This window comes from Leuresthes tenuis, unplaced genomic scaffold (assembly GCF_036924035.1).
Source record: "Leuresthes tenuis unplaced genomic scaffold, fLeuTen1.0.hap1 SCAF_16, whole genome shotgun sequence".
NCBI lineage: Eukaryota > Metazoa > Chordata > Actinopteri > Atheriniformes > Atherinopsidae > Leuresthes > Leuresthes tenuis.
In genome coordinates this window covers 6,595,782-6,612,031 of record NW_027325370.1, presented here as the reverse complement: position 1 = coordinate 6,612,031, position 16,250 = coordinate 6,595,782, and the positions used below count along the sequence as shown (strand labels likewise).

General features: G+C 41.3%; 4 protein-coding genes and 2 non-coding genes across 8 annotated transcripts; 4 read left to right on the top strand and 2 right to left on the bottom strand.

Moving 5' to 3' along the window:
* Window positions 1–342: 342 nt before the first annotated feature.
* Window positions 343–3,975, top strand: fkbpl (FKBP prolyl isomerase like). 3 transcript variants are annotated; one of them, XM_072366741.1, is made up of 4 exons: window positions 343–468; window positions 1,233–1,391; window positions 1,497–1,753; window positions 3,152–3,975. In XM_072366741.1, exons 2-4 carry the CDS (start codon window positions 1,235–1,237, stop codon window positions 3,821–3,823), a joined length of 1,086 nt encoding a protein of 361 aa, XP_072222842.1. In that variant the 5' UTR covers window positions 343–468; window positions 1,233–1,234; the 3' UTR covers window positions 3,824–3,975. The 3 variants fall into 3 exon arrangements, with proteins under 3 accessions (XP_072222842.1, XP_072222841.1, XP_072222840.1); XM_072366740.1 differs by lacking the exon at window positions 343–468 and adding an exon at window positions 494–588 and having other exon boundaries at window positions 1,500–1,753; XM_072366739.1 differs by lacking the exon at window positions 343–468 and adding an exon at window positions 494–588.
* An 860-nt stretch (window positions 3,976–4,835) lies between these two features.
* ebp (EBP cholestenol delta-isomerase) lies at window positions 4,836–6,348 on the bottom strand. The gene is made up of 5 exons (XM_072366694.1): window positions 6,174–6,348; window positions 5,710–6,013; window positions 5,584–5,620; window positions 5,351–5,481; window positions 4,836–5,252 (listed from the first exon to the last, which is right to left on the bottom strand). The coding sequence occupies exons 1-5, from the start codon at window positions 6,267–6,269 to the stop codon at window positions 5,032–5,034; spliced, it is 789 nt and encodes a 262-aa protein (XP_072222795.1). The 5' UTR covers window positions 6,270–6,348; the 3' UTR covers window positions 4,836–5,031.
* Window positions 6,349–6,806: 458 nt separating this feature from the next.
* Window positions 6,807–6,878, bottom strand: trnah-gug (transfer RNA histidin (anticodon GUG)). The gene has a single exon. It is a non-coding gene; the product is annotated as a tRNA-His (tRNA).
* A 618-nt stretch (window positions 6,879–7,496) lies between these two features.
* trnae-uuc (transfer RNA glutamic acid (anticodon UUC)) lies at window positions 7,497–7,568 on the top strand. Its single transcript has one exon. It is a non-coding gene; the product is annotated as a tRNA-Glu (tRNA).
* A 352-nt stretch (window positions 7,569–7,920) lies between these two features.
* On the top strand, window positions 7,921–10,782 carry ccdc115 (coiled-coil domain containing 115). The gene is made up of 5 exons (XM_072366821.1): window positions 7,921–8,108; window positions 8,817–8,920; window positions 9,003–9,112; window positions 9,202–9,393; window positions 10,077–10,782. Exons 1-5 carry the CDS (start codon window positions 7,989–7,991, stop codon window positions 10,283–10,285), a joined length of 735 nt encoding a protein of 244 aa, XP_072222922.1. The 5' UTR covers window positions 7,921–7,988; the 3' UTR covers window positions 10,286–10,782.
* Window positions 10,783–11,218: 436 nt separating this feature from the next.
* Window positions 11,219–15,777, top strand: LOC140271603 (zinc finger BED domain-containing protein 4). Its single transcript, XM_072366873.1, has 5 exons — window positions 11,219–11,808; window positions 12,083–12,337; window positions 12,477–12,736; window positions 12,827–13,412; window positions 14,366–15,777. The coding sequence occupies exons 1-5, from the start codon at window positions 11,560–11,562 to the stop codon at window positions 15,206–15,208; spliced, it is 2,193 nt and encodes a 730-aa protein (XP_072222974.1). The 5' UTR covers window positions 11,219–11,559; the 3' UTR covers window positions 15,209–15,777.
* The last annotated feature ends 473 nt before the right edge of the window (window positions 15,778–16,250 follow it).

The window sequence follows — 16,250 nt, the reverse complement described above, 5'->3', positions numbered from 1 at the left end:
GAAAAATACATGTGCACATATCTGACATCAAGCTTTTTTATAGTGTGCATATGTACTGAAGACTGTTTACACTGTCTCAATCATCTGGGTCTTGTTGTATCCATCTGCAGGAAAAGGGAGAGAAGTGCTTTTATTCCAGAATGAACATAAGTCTGACTGTATCTGAAAGCTACAATATTTCTCTCAGACAAAAAAAATGTGACGCATTTAGCCAAGAAACTATAAGGAAACTAACCTCATTACAATCGGTATGAACGGTCCAAGTCTCCGGTGCTGTAGGTGGCGGTGGCGCTGCTCTCAGTAACGCTGGCAACCAGCTTCCAACACAACGAAGAAGAAAAAGAGCGCCATCAGACAGGCGAAGAAGAACGCGAGAACAAATGTTCTTTTGTTGTTTTCGTTTCTTCTGTACCAATCTGTAGATTCATTGCTTTGTCATTGATGGGATTACTGACAGTTGTGTACGGGGTAAGGTGGATATTATGACACACCTGTGACATTTCATTGTAGCTCGTGTCATGCAGAGTAATGAGATGCACAGTGTTGGCACGAGAGCCATCTAACGCTCGAGTGTTACGATGTTACCAAGTGAGTATTATGTGTAGATAAATAGCATTAGCCCATCACACCATGTACGCAAATGCACAATTAAAATAGTGCATCTTTAACAGGTAATACTGAGAATGAAAAACCCCGTCCTTACTGTCTCTGTGTCCAGAGCATCAGCTGACTATTAGCTTGATTATGTTAGATTTGTTAGACGATTTTAACTTGAGTTCGAGTGCTACAAAGCGGAAGGTTTACGGGTTTAATTTAGTTTAAACAGACGTTTTTTCATCCGCAAGGTTACGAACTATATTCTCTTTGCTGACAGGCGTCGGAGTTACTTAACCTCACTGATTTATAAAAGAAATTCCAAAACGAGGTGAAAAGAATACCCACCGTGTCTAGCCGAACTATTGTATAGGTCGGCTATTGAACTCTGTCTAAAAAAACTGTGGAAAAAGATGTTGTTTTAGAAGCTAAATCCAAGCATTTTTAGTGTGGTTATCCCATCAAAATATGGTACTGTTACCTATTATTTGGTCTAAATGCAAAACTAAGCTCGGATTATTCTCTCACAAATCAGCAGCTTCAGTTTTCACATGTGTATTGTCATGTGCATTAAGCTGGATGTTTGATCAAATATGTGATAATCTTTCACTAATGTTTGTATGTTTTTATGAACTCAGTGATGGAACCTGCTCACCCTCTGGAAACACGACATGGTAATGGTGATCACGATGGCGTTGATGTCACCTCATGGGTGTCGGTGTGTCCACGAGGCCTGTGGAGGGTCCGACGAAAACGGATACACGAACAAACTGTTTCTACTTCTGGAGATGCTTTGTGTACGATGCTGTTCTAACATTTACCTGTTCATTTACAGCACCTTCTCCTAAAAATAGGATTTTTGTAGTATTCTAATTCACATAATGTCTCTTTGTTTCCTCCAGCAGGTTCATCTGATTATTGTCCAAAGCTGGGCTCACTGTGTCAGGTCCGAGTGCTGCTCAGAGCTCACATGGAAGACTCGGGTGGCTCAGTGTCTGAAAAAAGAGTTACAGAATTAGCATCCACACCCTTTCTCAGGTGCCAAGACACTGTGCTACAGACTCCATTGGGTGACTGGACAACGCTGAGGCTCGGGGAGGGTCAGTGCGATGTGACAGAGGCATGTTTGGAGGGGATGAGAGCCGGAGAGAAATGTGAGGTAAGAGTGTATTCATATGTAATTCAGCATTAACGTATATCAGCCTTCTGTATCACAACCTCTTGCAAAATGTTGTGCAATCGCCACACTCGGAGGATGTTTTATTTTTTTAAATAAGAAATAAAACTCAGATATGATACCAAAACAAATGTACTGCTGAATATTCTGGCTCTGAAAAACATACCTAAAACGTACCTCCTCTGGCTTTTATGACGGCTTAAATTCATTTGACTTGACTAATGAAAAAGAATCTTCTTCATCAATCAGGTTTCAGCTCTCTTGTAAAGCTGCTGACAGATCAGCTTTGCGTGATGGTGATGGAGCTTTAAATGGACTTTTTTTTTTCTGCGCTATTTTCCAGCCATGTCATTGAGTTGGTATATCTTTCCTGAAGAAAAGTTAGAACGCTTTGCCCTGTGACAAAATGTGTTATCATCCTGAAATAGTTTCACAACAGAATGAAATCTGAGGGGCATGATATTTCTGGTATGAGGTATTCTGCCAAGAACTATTTAAAAAACCCTCCAAATTTCAATGTACACCTGTCCATTTACTGTAGAGGTGACAGCTGCCATCTCACCTCGTCCTTTACCCGGTGTCAACCCCACGTAATCAACGCTTGTGATTTAGCTTGTTTTCTTTAGGCTGTTGTCTTTATACATTTCATTAGATCAGACATAACCAAAGTTCCGACATCATCTCCTTGTCTTGTGCAGATTGGTGAGTCATCAGTGAATACCACTTTCGTCCAATCATCAGCAGTCCATGACAGCTTCTCTGTGACCTTTTCTTCTGTTTAGGAATTAGTGATGGTTTGTGTTTCAGTTGTTGTGCATTTTCTGGTTCGGAACATATTGCTTTGAGTTTTCTATCCAGCTGCTTCGACGTCTTCCTCAATCATCCTGTGCGTTTAGCTTTTCCCGCTCTCTCATTTGTTTGCACCAAATGTTAGCTAACTGGGAACAGACGGTGTCTTTTGCCCAACTCTTGAGTTGAATTACCTTTGTGAAGAAGTTTGAAAATCTGTTCCATTGTCTCCACTAACAGCTCTCATGTTAATTTTTTTACAAACTAAAAAAAGCTGAATGAACGTCCTCCAAGCTGCAAGAGGTTGTATTCTGTTACATTTATATGATACTGAAAGCAAATTTAGGGACAAACTTTTACGTAAGAGTACAATATATTGTAACCTGTACTTATACTGAAAAACACTGTTTTACTAGCAGTTTCACCCGGTTCAAAAGTCTTAAACTCAGAGTTTAAGGCCACTCGTTTAAAGGCGCTGGGTGGGGTTGGGTGGGGTTGCAGCTTTGAACACCAGAGAGGAGCTGAAGCAAAGTTGACTCATGATACGGTCAAACCTGATGATGCAGTCCTGGTTTGTGTTTTGCTACTTAGATACAACTTACTCCGTTTGGAATTGAACGAGATGTCTCCGTTTCCCAGCCTTCAGAAGGGAACCTTCCTTTATGTGCGACTGTAGAACTCCAAGTTTTCACACAAGGAAAAGAATCCTGGGAGATGTCTGCTGGTGAAAAATGGGAGTGGATCAAGTCACACAAGGAGAGGGGAGGAGTGAGATTCAGGAGTGGGGATGTTTGGGGAGCTGCAGACAGCTACAGCCGGGCCCTCAAACTCCTCATCCCTCTTTGTGGCCTCTTTAGAGATATGGAGAAAAAAGGAGAGGAGCGTGAAACGAAAGAGCTGAGAGACACGAACACTACTGACGAAACGCAACAGTTCCCTTCAGTCGATGAATTCAAAATCATCAAAGCAGAGCTTCACTCAAACATGTCTCTGTGCCAGCTGAAACTGAACCAACCGGAGCGGGCTAAGGCAAGTGCTGCTAAAGCCACTCAGCTGGATCCTGGTGCTGCTAAAGCCTGGTATCGGCTGGGGCAAGCCTGCCAGATGCTGAATGAGCTGGAGGAGGCCAAAGGGGCGTTTGTGAAACTGCTGGAGCTCCAACCAGAACTACCTCCTGCTATAAAGGCACTTAAAGATGTAATTAGTAAAGAGAAAGAGAGAAATGCACAACTTGGACTGAGACTCAGCAAAATGTTCAACTGAAGATGGACTAAAAATCTGCAGCAAATGAATGTTTTACTCATGATTAACCATTAAATCTAAGTGCTTTCACAACACTGCCTCAGTCTCAAAGAAAGCCCTTAATCTGCAGATTTTTTTTCTCCCTTTTCTGTGCTGCTTGAATGTAACTTTAAAGAAATAAACTCAAGTAAAATCTTCGTTGTGGAGTCGTTATTGCAGCGCAAATGAAGTGATGGGTGAATTTGATCATTGGAGCTGTGGAATAAAATACATTAAAAAATGTGAGGTACGTTTTGCAACTGGTAATATCACAAGGATGTCGTGGGAAATATCTAGAGTGAAACTTTGACTGCAGCAGTATTATTCAGTCATGGTTATATATTTTGGCATTAAAATGTCTTCAAATCTTAAAGCATATATGCTTACTTGGCTCCATTTGAAATAAACAGTTTCTACATGTCCAGCAGTGGAATGCAGCTGCAATGTCCTCTGTACATAGCTGACTACCTACTTTGAACCTTTTCTTGACATTGTTCTTTTTGAATTTTAGATAGATATACTTTTTCATCCAACAGGAAATTCAGGTATCCAGTAGCTTATGTGAATTACACACATACACATGAAATAAGCTACACAAAATAACAGTATAGAAAGTAAACGGCAGTCCACACAAATACCAATTCCAATCTTTATACTATGGAAAATGAATTATTTACTTGAGTGCATCTAGGAGAGAAATGCTGCAGTTTCTTAGCGCTATGATTGATCTCAGCGCTTCAATCAGTCTCACAAACTAGTTTCCAAATTTAGAAATCCAAGTAGTCAAATAAATCAAACAACTGACAGAAAATCCGTCACTGTTTTGTGCAACTGTTTTACTTTGATTTGTTTTTTATGTTGCCAGGTGTTTTACAAACCATTCAGCCAGTCTGGCAGAATTCAGTTGAGTTGTGAAGCCGTGATGTGCAAAATATAAAACAACAGACTGAAGTCTATGAGAGAACACCTGATTTCTTCATTTTATTATTATTGTAAAAAGCTAGAGGAAAAATATAAACCCTTTATAATTCTGTAAATTATTTGATGTTCAAATTTACTAAAACGATTGAAAGGAACATGGACGGTGGGACCAGCACCATGCATCTGTTTCGCTGTATCTTTTCCACCAGTTGTCTTCTGTCCTGTGATCTGTGCCCTTCAGTCCCACAGTCCGCTCTGTCTGTTGCTGCTCATTTACTCTTCATCTTCTGCGTCTTTGTGTTGTCTGCCTGTGCTTGGCCTGCTGACAGCTCTCTCCACGCGTCCACAATAAGCGTCAGCGGTATGACGATCCACAGCACATTCATGAACACAAAGTAGAACCAGAAGTAGATTGGATGTCCAAACTCGCTGTGAGCATAACCATCTCTGTGCTCCGTGAAAAAGTAAAGCACTGCTCCGTACAGCTGACCTGGAGTCATAACGTGGAAGATATGGAACGGGAAACAACCTCTATGTATGGTGGAAAAGGATGAATTGTATCATGCAAACTTTTTAGTAACTTCTTACCTAATGAAATGATGAGCTGCAGAACAAATCTGTAGGGTTTATTAGTTAAAAAGGAATATACAGCCCAAAAGCTGAAAGGACCCCAGAACCAAGCAGTCACAGTCTCCATACAAACAGTGAAGTTATCAGCACTAGATAGAAAAGAAACAAGTCACAGCTTTAATAACAGTTTTGTTCTTTCTGTTCTTTGGGGGGTGGGAGTTCAGAATTATTTAGTGCAGAAATGTACTCACATTACATATCTGCTGTCTCCTTTGGAGTACTCTTTCCCTGGGAGAGAAAAATATGAAACACATTGAACACAGCACCATCACAGTTTATGCAATTCTTAAGAAAAAGTCGTCTCTGTTGGTACTCACAGAGCTGTGACAGGAAGCTCTGGTCTCCAGGAAGAATATCATAATACAGTGAGAACCAGCCCTCAATGACACCATGGATGAAACCACAAACTGCAAACCAGCAAATAGCCAGACGTCTCCACGTTCCCAGCCTGCCAGTGGCCCCTGTGATCAGCCATGTTGCAAGCAGAAACACTCCAGACACAGAAAAAAGAAATAGAAGAATCTCCGACATAGATCGGTCATTGGCCACATAAATGGGAATCGACAGGTCCCGTGGCCAGTAAGGGTGAAGCGCTCCTTTTGCTGAAGAGACGTCCATCATCTATTGAAGCCAATAGGAAATGCGCTTGTAAAAACGTACATGATAAACCTAAGAATTGATAGAACAGTGTGATAATAAGTAGTAAATGCGTAGGCCAGTTTAAGTCTGTCATCTGTCAGCCATTAGTCTCCATCACAGTTATCTGTGATATTACACTTACCAGTGATGCTATCAATATAGGTGTCAAGCCGCGCAGTTTAACCTTTGAGATGATTCGATTTTTGTATTTTTCTGTTACCAAAGAGAGAAATTGCATATACCAGATAAACTCTTCATGTGCATATAAACTCAAACACGGAACTCTACACAGACTGGGGCTGTTACTAGAGATTACAAATACCAATCAGACATCTGTATTCATAGAGCTAACGGCACATGCGATCTGCTGTCTCAGTTGATTGGCTCTTTGTCTCGGAACATTGACACCTGGCCTTGGTGAGCACCAATGAACACGCGCCTCGCTCCAAAATACCCTCCTCTTATTTTATAAGTGAGGCAAAGAGTATGGGAAAAAGTCACACAATATCGTAACAATTGGTAAAGTGTGATTCTGGAGCACAATCACAGGAGATAATGGTTTTGAAACTGCACATCAGACATATTGTCCATGTTGCACTTGACCGTAAGAATATAGAGCCGAAAACTGAACAGTAGAAGCAACACAGTTCAGGGAAAGTTGTTCAGACAGCTAAGGAAAATGTCAACTGTGAGGTTTGGCTGTGTGAAATACTACAATATCATACACAAACCAGAGAAAAAAAAATCCACCCAAGCCGTGCCAGGGTTTTAACCCTGCCGTGACCCGGATTCGAACCGGGGTTGCTGCGGCCACAACGCAGAGTACTAACCACTATACGATCACGGCGAGCTACTGGGGGATATGGTGTCATGTGCACACAGAACAGTTTATCAAGCTGATATCAAATGTGTCTGGCTGTTTCAATTGTGCGGGGGCAAGCATGAATGAATAAATGCCCTCTATTGTCATCATACAATATACAACGGCTGCTTGTAAGCTTCTGTAACGCCTACCGCATATATAAAATGGAAATGGTATATAAAAATGACACCAAATAAGCTGTCTTCTATCTGCTGTCTCCTTTGGAGTACTCTTTCCCTGGGAGAGAAAAACACGAAACACATTGGTCCAAAATACAGTGCACTGACAATAGATAAGCTAGGTCAGGTAAATTAATGAAAAAACACACTAATTCCAACAGAAATAACTACCACCACTTTTAGCGATAACTTTACAATCGTTTGATTAAAAAAATTATGCCATTTACAAAATGTTACGTTGTCAAAAAAAACTAATAATCATGAAAGGCTATATTCATGGACAAAGGTGTGTGAGCATGATAACGACTGCAAAGCTGATTAGCACTTGTATCTTAACGTTCGGTAGAGACCATTCGTGAAAAGATTCGATTTCGCATAGATACCCACTTTTATATCTTATCTATATTCGAGGCTGAATGTACAGTCCCATATGGTCTAGCGGTTAGGATTCCTGGTTTTCACCCAGGCGGCCCGGGTTCGACTCCCGGTATGGGAACTTACTGTTTTTGGTTTTTGACATTTTTTTAAGAAATGTTTATTTCTTTTCCGAAATTATTTTATATGTACAATATTTAATTCTATGAAAATGTCGTTGCCGTTGTCGTTGTAATGTAGATTATTAAAGCTGACTACATTTAACTGTAAAATTAAGTTGAGGTCATATAAATTGTCAGTTTACAAATTATACATTGCATGCATATTTGCCATTGAATAGAAAATTACTGTTACACCTTCAGAACCGTAGTCGATTTATAATCTCGACTGGTTTCTTTGTGCTAACGAGATACACTTACACGTGATATAAGTCAAGTGACTTTGTGTCACGTGATAATACACGGAAGCAGAGGACCACTAACTGGGTCTGCCTTGGGTTTATCCTAACGACGATCAAGCGCTTTGTTTACAAGGAGTCGACATGGGTGTATCAGAAGTAGAGGACTCTCGTCTGTTACTTGACGAAAAGCTTCTCCGATTCATGGACCAGCTCGAGTTACTGGAGGAGAAACGAGCCACTCTCAACTCTCTCATCGAGCAGGTGGAGTCCTGTAATTTCCTGTAATGTCTTTAAAGCCTATATTCAAGACTCGTATATTTATTTGTGTATTTGCAAATGTTTATATTTAGCATAAATGATTGCGAATACGTACTCCTTTTGGAGCAGAGCTTTTTAAAATCGTTTTGTTTTGTTTTATTTTTTTCTGCCAACCAAATGTTTGTGTGTACCCATTCATTATTATGGGTAGGAATATTCAATGTTATGGGGAAAGGTGCTTCTCTCCCCATTCCTTGTTATGGGAAGGAACATAAGAGGTGCTTCTCACCAGTTAATATTATGGGAAAGTCTAGTACCAGAGTCAAAACACTTTTGCTTGAATCATAGAAGGTGAACAGATGGAGTGACTCTTCTGTCATAGTATAACTATATAATTTTTCCAACAAACTGTAAATGAAATAAATTTAAGTTGTCATCTTGTCTGAGAAGGAAAGTTGGTCCCAGACCCCCCAGAATGGCCCACATGGCCACATGTTAAAGATTTGAAATGATCTGTTTGTTTGTCTGAGATATATATATCTATATAATTTTTCCAACAGTTTGTCAAAGAAATTCACTATTTCCACATTGTTGAAGGTTGAAACTTTATGTTTGAGTATTTATTTATCTATTTTAACTTTAATTTTTCTGTCTCATGGTTTTATATTTTGACAACTCTTATTTCTCTATGAATGCTCTTCCTGTATTTAGGGGTGGTTTTCCATGACCCAGGCACGATATTCCATGGGAAACAAGCAAGTCTCTGCCCTTCAGTATGCGAGTGAGATGGAGCCACTTGTCTGTGTTCATGTTAGGTGAGAAATTGGAAATGAAATATCGCACACTTGGGTTTTTGTTATTTTATTCTATTATTTTTGACGTGCTTGTGTGTTACAGAACACTGGACGGTGGTGAGGTGGAATTCTGCGCCGAAAGATTGACCCAAAAGTGTAGCAAAGAATCAAAAGATCAAGCGTCTGTGGAGAATGTGGGACCCTGTGAAGAAGGTGGCGTGGTGTTAATACATTTATTAGTAATATATCTACCAGAAATATGAAGAGGAAAGAAAAGAAAATCATGGTATTTGGTTTCTCAGGTGTCAGGCGAAGAAACATGTCGAAAAAGGATATTGCAGAAGAAAAGGCAAGTCAGGACGCAAGTGCTGGGAAAGCTCGTCAGGAAAATCCAGTCAGGAAAAGAGACCAGAACCCTCAGCAAGATCCACTGAAATGGTTTGGGATTTTGGTGCCGCAGTCTCTTAAACAAGCGCAGTCGTCTTTCAAGCAGGGTATGACGTCAGATATCCAAGTCGATGTTTTGTTCCAACTTTGCTCCAAACCTAGTCTTTACTCTTTAAATTGATATGCGATTACTCATGGGCACAAAGAGTTTAAGCTTTCATTTTAACTATGATTGTATACTGCTGATGATATTGTTTTCTATTGCTGTATATGTACAAATTTAATTTCATACAATTTATATCAAAATGTAGCTAAATGTCGAGTTCTCAGCATTGTGTCCACACAAAGGCCATAAAAGCTTAATTTGCTACAGATTTTTTTATTTTTTTTTAAAAAGTGTCACACACTCTGTGGCTCCATGTTAATCCAAATGTATTGATCAATGTTTTGGGCTCCCCTCAGCATCAGTTCTGATACCGAGGCAACACTTTCTTTTTTTAAATTTTTTTTTTTTTTATGATTTACTTCCAGTGATAGGCATCCCATTTGCTCTTCAGTGTGCTATACCGTTCTATATTTTCAGCCGATGTTAAATTAGGGTTTGTATTTAATTTATTTGCATGCAGGTAAGAACATTTATTGCACGCAAAGACGAAACCAGTTTGGATACATATTTGTTTTAGGATTGTTATATTGTTGGGACAAGGTTCCCTTTTTTGCATGTGTGCAAGATGCAATTCATTTGTGTACTCCCAGTAAAGGTCCCCTTCTATTTTCTGTCATATTGCAGTAATAGAGCTTTCTGCTGAGATCGCAGCGCTCCAGGTTGCAGTTTTGAACACCAGAGAGGAGCTGAAGCACGGCTTAAAAAACGAGCAAACTCCAGAAGAAAGACTCAGCAATTCTGCTGGAAAAGGTGGTAAAGGGAAGGACTCTACTGTACCGGACTCTACTGCGCAGGAGGAAACTAAAGGGCCTCCAATGACAGAGAGTCAGTAGTTCATCAATGAGCTCAGCAGTGAACTCTTCTTGCTGGGAAAAAAAAGTGGGAATCACAGCTGTAGCTACTGCAGGATTTATTGGTAAATTTTTTTATTATTATTTTTTTTTACACAAATAAGCATGTAGCTTATTTGAGGTGTTTGTGAGCGCTGTATTTGAGGACTTAAATGTGAAATAAATTTGCTGTAGATTGTAGCAGAGCAAACTGTAAAGGTTCAGTCAACCCCGTAGAATGTTTTCAAGAAACGGTCTTCACCACTTTTTACAACATGAATTACAAGTAGATGTTTGTTTAGATCCTCTGCTCCCCTTTCTGATGATGTCACACTGTGTTACATCAGCGTTAAATTACTTAAAGAATGCTGTTTCCAATTAGTATTAAATATGTGACTCAACCAGTATTGTTGAAGAAGAGACCGTTTGACCTCAAGTCATGATTAAGTTAATGATTTTCAAAGCTTATGTCTGTTGGGTATTGTTTTATGTAATTTGTGAAAGCCTCTTTTATCTAATAAAGGAGGTTTTGGAGTATTGTTTTTAATGACATTTTTCAGTCGTATTGTTTGTTTTCTGTGAAGTGAATCCTTTGAACTAACAAGTAGCAGGTTTTTTCACAATCGAGCAACTCGAATGGCACTGATGGCTTGTAACAGAAGTGTAAGAAAACAGCAAATTATCAGACAGATTAACTCTATTGTACACAGTTGTAAAAACATCACCTTTAAAGCAACCCCTCATTTGAAATATATCTGCATGTATACATACATAACATAGGCCTGCATACAAGCTTTGATTAGGGTTTTATTTAGTTAAAATATAATTAATTATGCAATTCAAACATCAAAACTAAGGCAAAGACGGTCTTCATTTAACATCATTTTGGAAAACTGCACATTTTTAATATCCAAGCAGCTTGAATGGGACCAGTTTAATATAACCGGAAACTGTCGAAAAAGGGAAAGAAACTCCCGTTCATTGTGTGTACTTCCTGGTCCAATTATGATACTGTCTGTGAGCCTCCATGAAGCTCACCGCTCTGCCTCCCCTTCACTTGCGTCCGAACGACGGATGGGAGTGCAGACAGCACGGATGTGGCCTCACGATTATATTTACATGTTTCCAGCCATCCGCAGCAGCTCGTGTAACCTGATCCTGGTCGATTTTGGACGCGCAAGCGACGCAAGTCCTTTTAATTAATTTTTCCTTTGTCTGTGCCGTGACATTCTCATGTGAGATACCGGATTGGGATGTAAACACGCCGGCCTGCGCTCATGATCGGAGGCGAGGTGAGACTGATTCCTCAGACTCACGTTTCCTCCCTCGATAGCAAGTTGTTTTTTATTTCGGAGCAGAGAAACAGTCGGCTCCAAATGGCGTCAGTTGCGAAGGTTTCTATTCTGGATTACTTTAATATTGTGTTTGAAGGTGAGAATGGTAAAATCGAGTCCAACTGTAAGGCTTGTGGCACCAGAATCCAGGCGAAACGGAGCGTTACGTCAAACTTCGTTACGCATCTCAAGGTAATGCTTTCAAAATGGAATGATTGTCTGTTAAAAAAAGGAACGAATAATATGTAAAAGTCTTATTTTGTCTGCTGCAGCTGGAACAGCTGTGTCCACAGCATCTCTTTGTGTACTGCTGGCTCAGCTGTATGAAGCTGGCCAAGTAAAGGCAGTCTGTTGCTTCTCTGCTAGGGGGAGATTAACCTATCTGTATCTCCTTTCACTGAAATGTACACAGCGATAAATACACTTGAATAACATTCTTATACTCCTCTGTCTGTGCCCTATTCAGCGTAAGCACCCGGCAATGTATGATGACTTTGTGAAAAGGAAAGATATGAAGCGAGAGGGATATCCAGCTGGCTCCCTGCACAGTTTTGCCACCAATGGGGGAAACAATCGCTACACTCTGCCCATCAGTACTGGAGCAGGAGGAGGAGGTGGAGGAGCAGGAGGAGGCGTTGGAGGAATTGTAGGTCTTGAGGGTGGAGCGGGAGGAGGCTCTGGAGGAGGGTTGACCAAGTTTGACAGACATGACCCTCGTCAGGTGTGCATTCAAGTTCATTATCATTCAAGTAGCAGTCCTTATGAAACCCTGCAAGTGTTACTTATACAGTTCATCGTGGCATGGCAATGAAATCAGAAGCAATAATAAAAGTAAAATGCGTTGCATTTTGTCAATACAGGTGATGATTTCTGAGGCAATAGCTAAGATGATTGTGCGTGATCTCCAGCCAGTGTCCGTAGTGGAAAATCAAGGCTTCAGAGAGTTGCTTCAGCTACTGGAGCCGCGTTATACTCCTGAGCCCCAGCACTACATCCAAAGCCAACTCCTTCCAGCATACGCCTACCAGGCCCAACTTGCTACCCGTCAGGCACTGGCATCAGCACATGCCCTCAGTCTCAGCCTGGATCTCTGGAGGGGCTCATCTGGAGCCACTTCAGGGTAAGGAGGTAAAATGAACCAAAAACAGCAAAACAGCAGCTTGGTTAGGCTCCCTCGCTAAAGAGTCCACTTCTCTTTCTTTCTTTTTAGGTATCTTGGTGTTACTTGCCATTTTCTTGCATCTGATTGGCAGATGCACTCGGCTCTCTTGGCGTGCCTTCCACTTACTGGTGGCAGCTCAGGTCGCGTGCTTGCGGATTTTGATGAAGTTTGTCACTCTCACGGCGTGTCAGGAAGAGCATTTCGTGTCGTTGCCGACCCTTTCCCAAGAACAGCAGCAATAACAGTAAGGCCATGCTGTCTTCCCGGTTTCCTAGTTCCACCCGGGCAAGATGGAGATGAAAAAGAGGTGGTGGACAACGGTAATGAGGCAGAGCAAGGGATCAGGAATGGCCATGGTGATGTTGGAGAGGAAGGAGACTGGGAAGACTCGTGGGAGCAGGGTTTGGGTGTTTCTCGGGTAGACTGTTTCTCTCGCTCTCTGGAGCAGTGTGTCAGAGAAGGACTGCGCTCCTGTCCACAGATCTCTTCCACGCTGGCCAAGGCTGCCTGTTTCTACCAATACATTACCTCTGCTGTGTCACCTGAAAAACTGAGCCAGGTGTTTGATAGGTTGATGACTGGAGGACCAGGAAATATCCCTTATATTGCAAGAGACTGGGCTGCTCAGCTTAAGGCAAGTCATTTTCTATAATCAAAATAAAGTTAACACAGGTAACTAATTTTCCACCCCTTATTTTTATCTTTACACATTTCAAATTATGTATATACTAACAATATCCCAACAAAGGTCACCAGGGAACTTTACAGAGAAAGGATCAATCTAGTTAAGTCAACTCAACTCAGTCCATTACAATATAATCAAATTCTTTATAATTGCATTTGTGTGATGTCGAGTAATAAAGTGTCTCGATAAAGAAACCAGTGAATTGCATTGCACCTTCATTTCAAGTCAGTCCCCTGTCCCAAGCATGCTCGGGTGATCAGGCAATAGTGAAGAGGAAGAACTCCTTTTTTAACTAGGAGAGACCTCCAGCAGAGCCAGACTCATGGAGGGTGGCCGTCTGCCTCCATTAGCTGGGGGGTGAGAGGACAGGACAAGAGAAAGACGTAAAGAAGTAAAGCAAACAGACACAGAAGCACAAGGCCAGTGAAAAACATCAAGTTAATGGCAGCACTAAGGGCGTATAAAGATGCAAAGAGTAAAGCGAGCAGAGTGAGGAGAGGTGCTCAGTGCATCATGGGACATCCCCCAGCAGCCTTGGTTTATAGCACTATGATTAAAGGTAAAGGACTGTAAGATTTGTCATAAAGCAAAGTTATGAGTTTTGAAAGTGTGTTTACTTCTCAAACCCATATTGGAAGCTGGCTCCACAATTCTTAAGCCTTTTTGGACATCTGAACTAGTCCTTACACACTGTAATGCAAATGTAAACAGATACAATGACAGTACCATTCAAAAGTGACAACACACCTACCTGTGCGTCGGGGTGTAAATAAAATGTGAACTGTGAACACTGACATACATAATAACATTTATTTATTAGACATATGCTTACTTAACTGTTTCTTTAAGACAAAGAAATTATAATGTTTTGATAAAAGTTATAATTTCTTGTTTTGATGAAGGTGCTTCGGCGGTTGCTGGACTCAGTGGAGATCCTGGAGGAGATGAGTGGTCCTGGGGAGCTGGTGCTGAGTAGCACAGAGCGAGCTCTGTTGATGGAGTTCACTGACACTCTGGAGCCCTTCACTGAGGCCTGGGATATGGTTCATGGAGACAGACAGACAGATGTGCAGGCAGACAGACATGTGTCCATTAGCCTGGCTCTGCCCTGTGTTCTCGGCCTCCGTAAACATCTCTCTGAGACAACAACCCCCAACTGTCCCACTCTCCTGCTGGGCTTGAGCCAGGCTGTGGAGCATCTGCTGGTGCCTATACTAGAGAACCCCCTCTACGTCACCGCAACCACCCTGGACCCCCAGTTCAAGCTCACATGGAGCAGCAACCCTGACTGGCACAGACAAGTTCTCATTGAAGAGTTATCCAAACAATCCACAGCCTCCAGTCCAGTAGATCTCAACACAGACCTTCACTCTCAGTCCCAGGTTCTTCCTGTCTCAGCACAGTCTCCAGTCTCCTCACTTTCTCGGCCATGCAAGCTGTTCTCTTTCATTAAGCAGAGACCCACAACTCAGGCTAAAAGCCTGGAGCAGGAGTTGGCTGTCTACCTATGCGAGGAACCCACAGATGAGGAGGCTTTGCATTACTGGCGCCGTAAAGCTATTGACTTTCCTTTGCTTGCCCAGGTGGCCAAAAGAGCATTTACCATACCTGCTTGTGGCACCGTGGTAGAGAGCATCTTCACGACAGCTGGGCGCCTTCTATTGCCAGAGAGAGGCCGTGTCTTACCAAAGAACCTCGAGACACTCATCTACCTCAAAGCGAACTACAGATTATTATGGACTTAAATCTTAGAATCCAGCATTTCTTTTACTTAAATAGCAACTTCATGCTTTCACCTCTAGCTGAAATTGAAGTGACTTCTTGGATACAAAACTCTGTTGCTCCTGAGAGAAACAGAGCTAGCATTGCAATATAGTGCTGATACTGCAGCCCATTCAATAGGAGATTGAAAGAATCGCAGTTTCCTTTCTCAAGATGGATGTAGGTGTGGATTGCCTGCACACAGACAATCACACCGCATACTATTGACTGAGAGCTAAAAGCAGATCAATACTAAATCATTCACTCTGACATTTTTTTGCCTGATCAGGATCTCTAGACAACCTCAAAACTCCTTCCTCTCTGTTTTCCCAACTTGAGACAGTTTTTGTCTACACCAGCCAACACTGACAAACCAATCATTGCCAAATAGCCAATTATTGCATACTGTAGCATCTGATTTATTTTCACTTATGTACAATAACCCCAGAGGCAACCATTATTTAATTTAGTGTAATATTTGAAGGGTGCCATCAACTGCTAAACAATATATTCCACTTATTGTTTTCCTCTATGTATATATGTATGAGTTATCACTGGGAATCATAATAAATGAGTTTCTCTACTTAACAAAGAACTGTGTGCGGTTGGAAGATGTGAGTGTGCATGCTTTTAGAGAAAAGCTTAATTTTTTTCTCTCCCCAGAATGAAGGCAGGTTCCAATTAATTTTCTTGATCAACGATTTTTGTCTTCTTCTAACATTTGAACTTTGAGGAGTTAAAATGGGTTTGACCCTGTGTCCGCTCCAGAGAACTGGCAGAGAGCAAGTGCTTGTGGTGTAACAGAGACTTCGCTTCAACTGACTTTGAACGACTTTGAAGGAGAAACGGTGAATGCAGCAGTGTGTGCTTGTCTTTATTCAAGGACTCCATTAGACAGGGATGGGCCAGTGGGGAGGCAGGGTAATTACAATAATTCCATTAAAGTAAAATTTGAGTCAGCAGGCAGGCAGCTGTCATATCCTACATGGCCCCTTTTTTTCTCTATATAACCTCATCTCACAAACA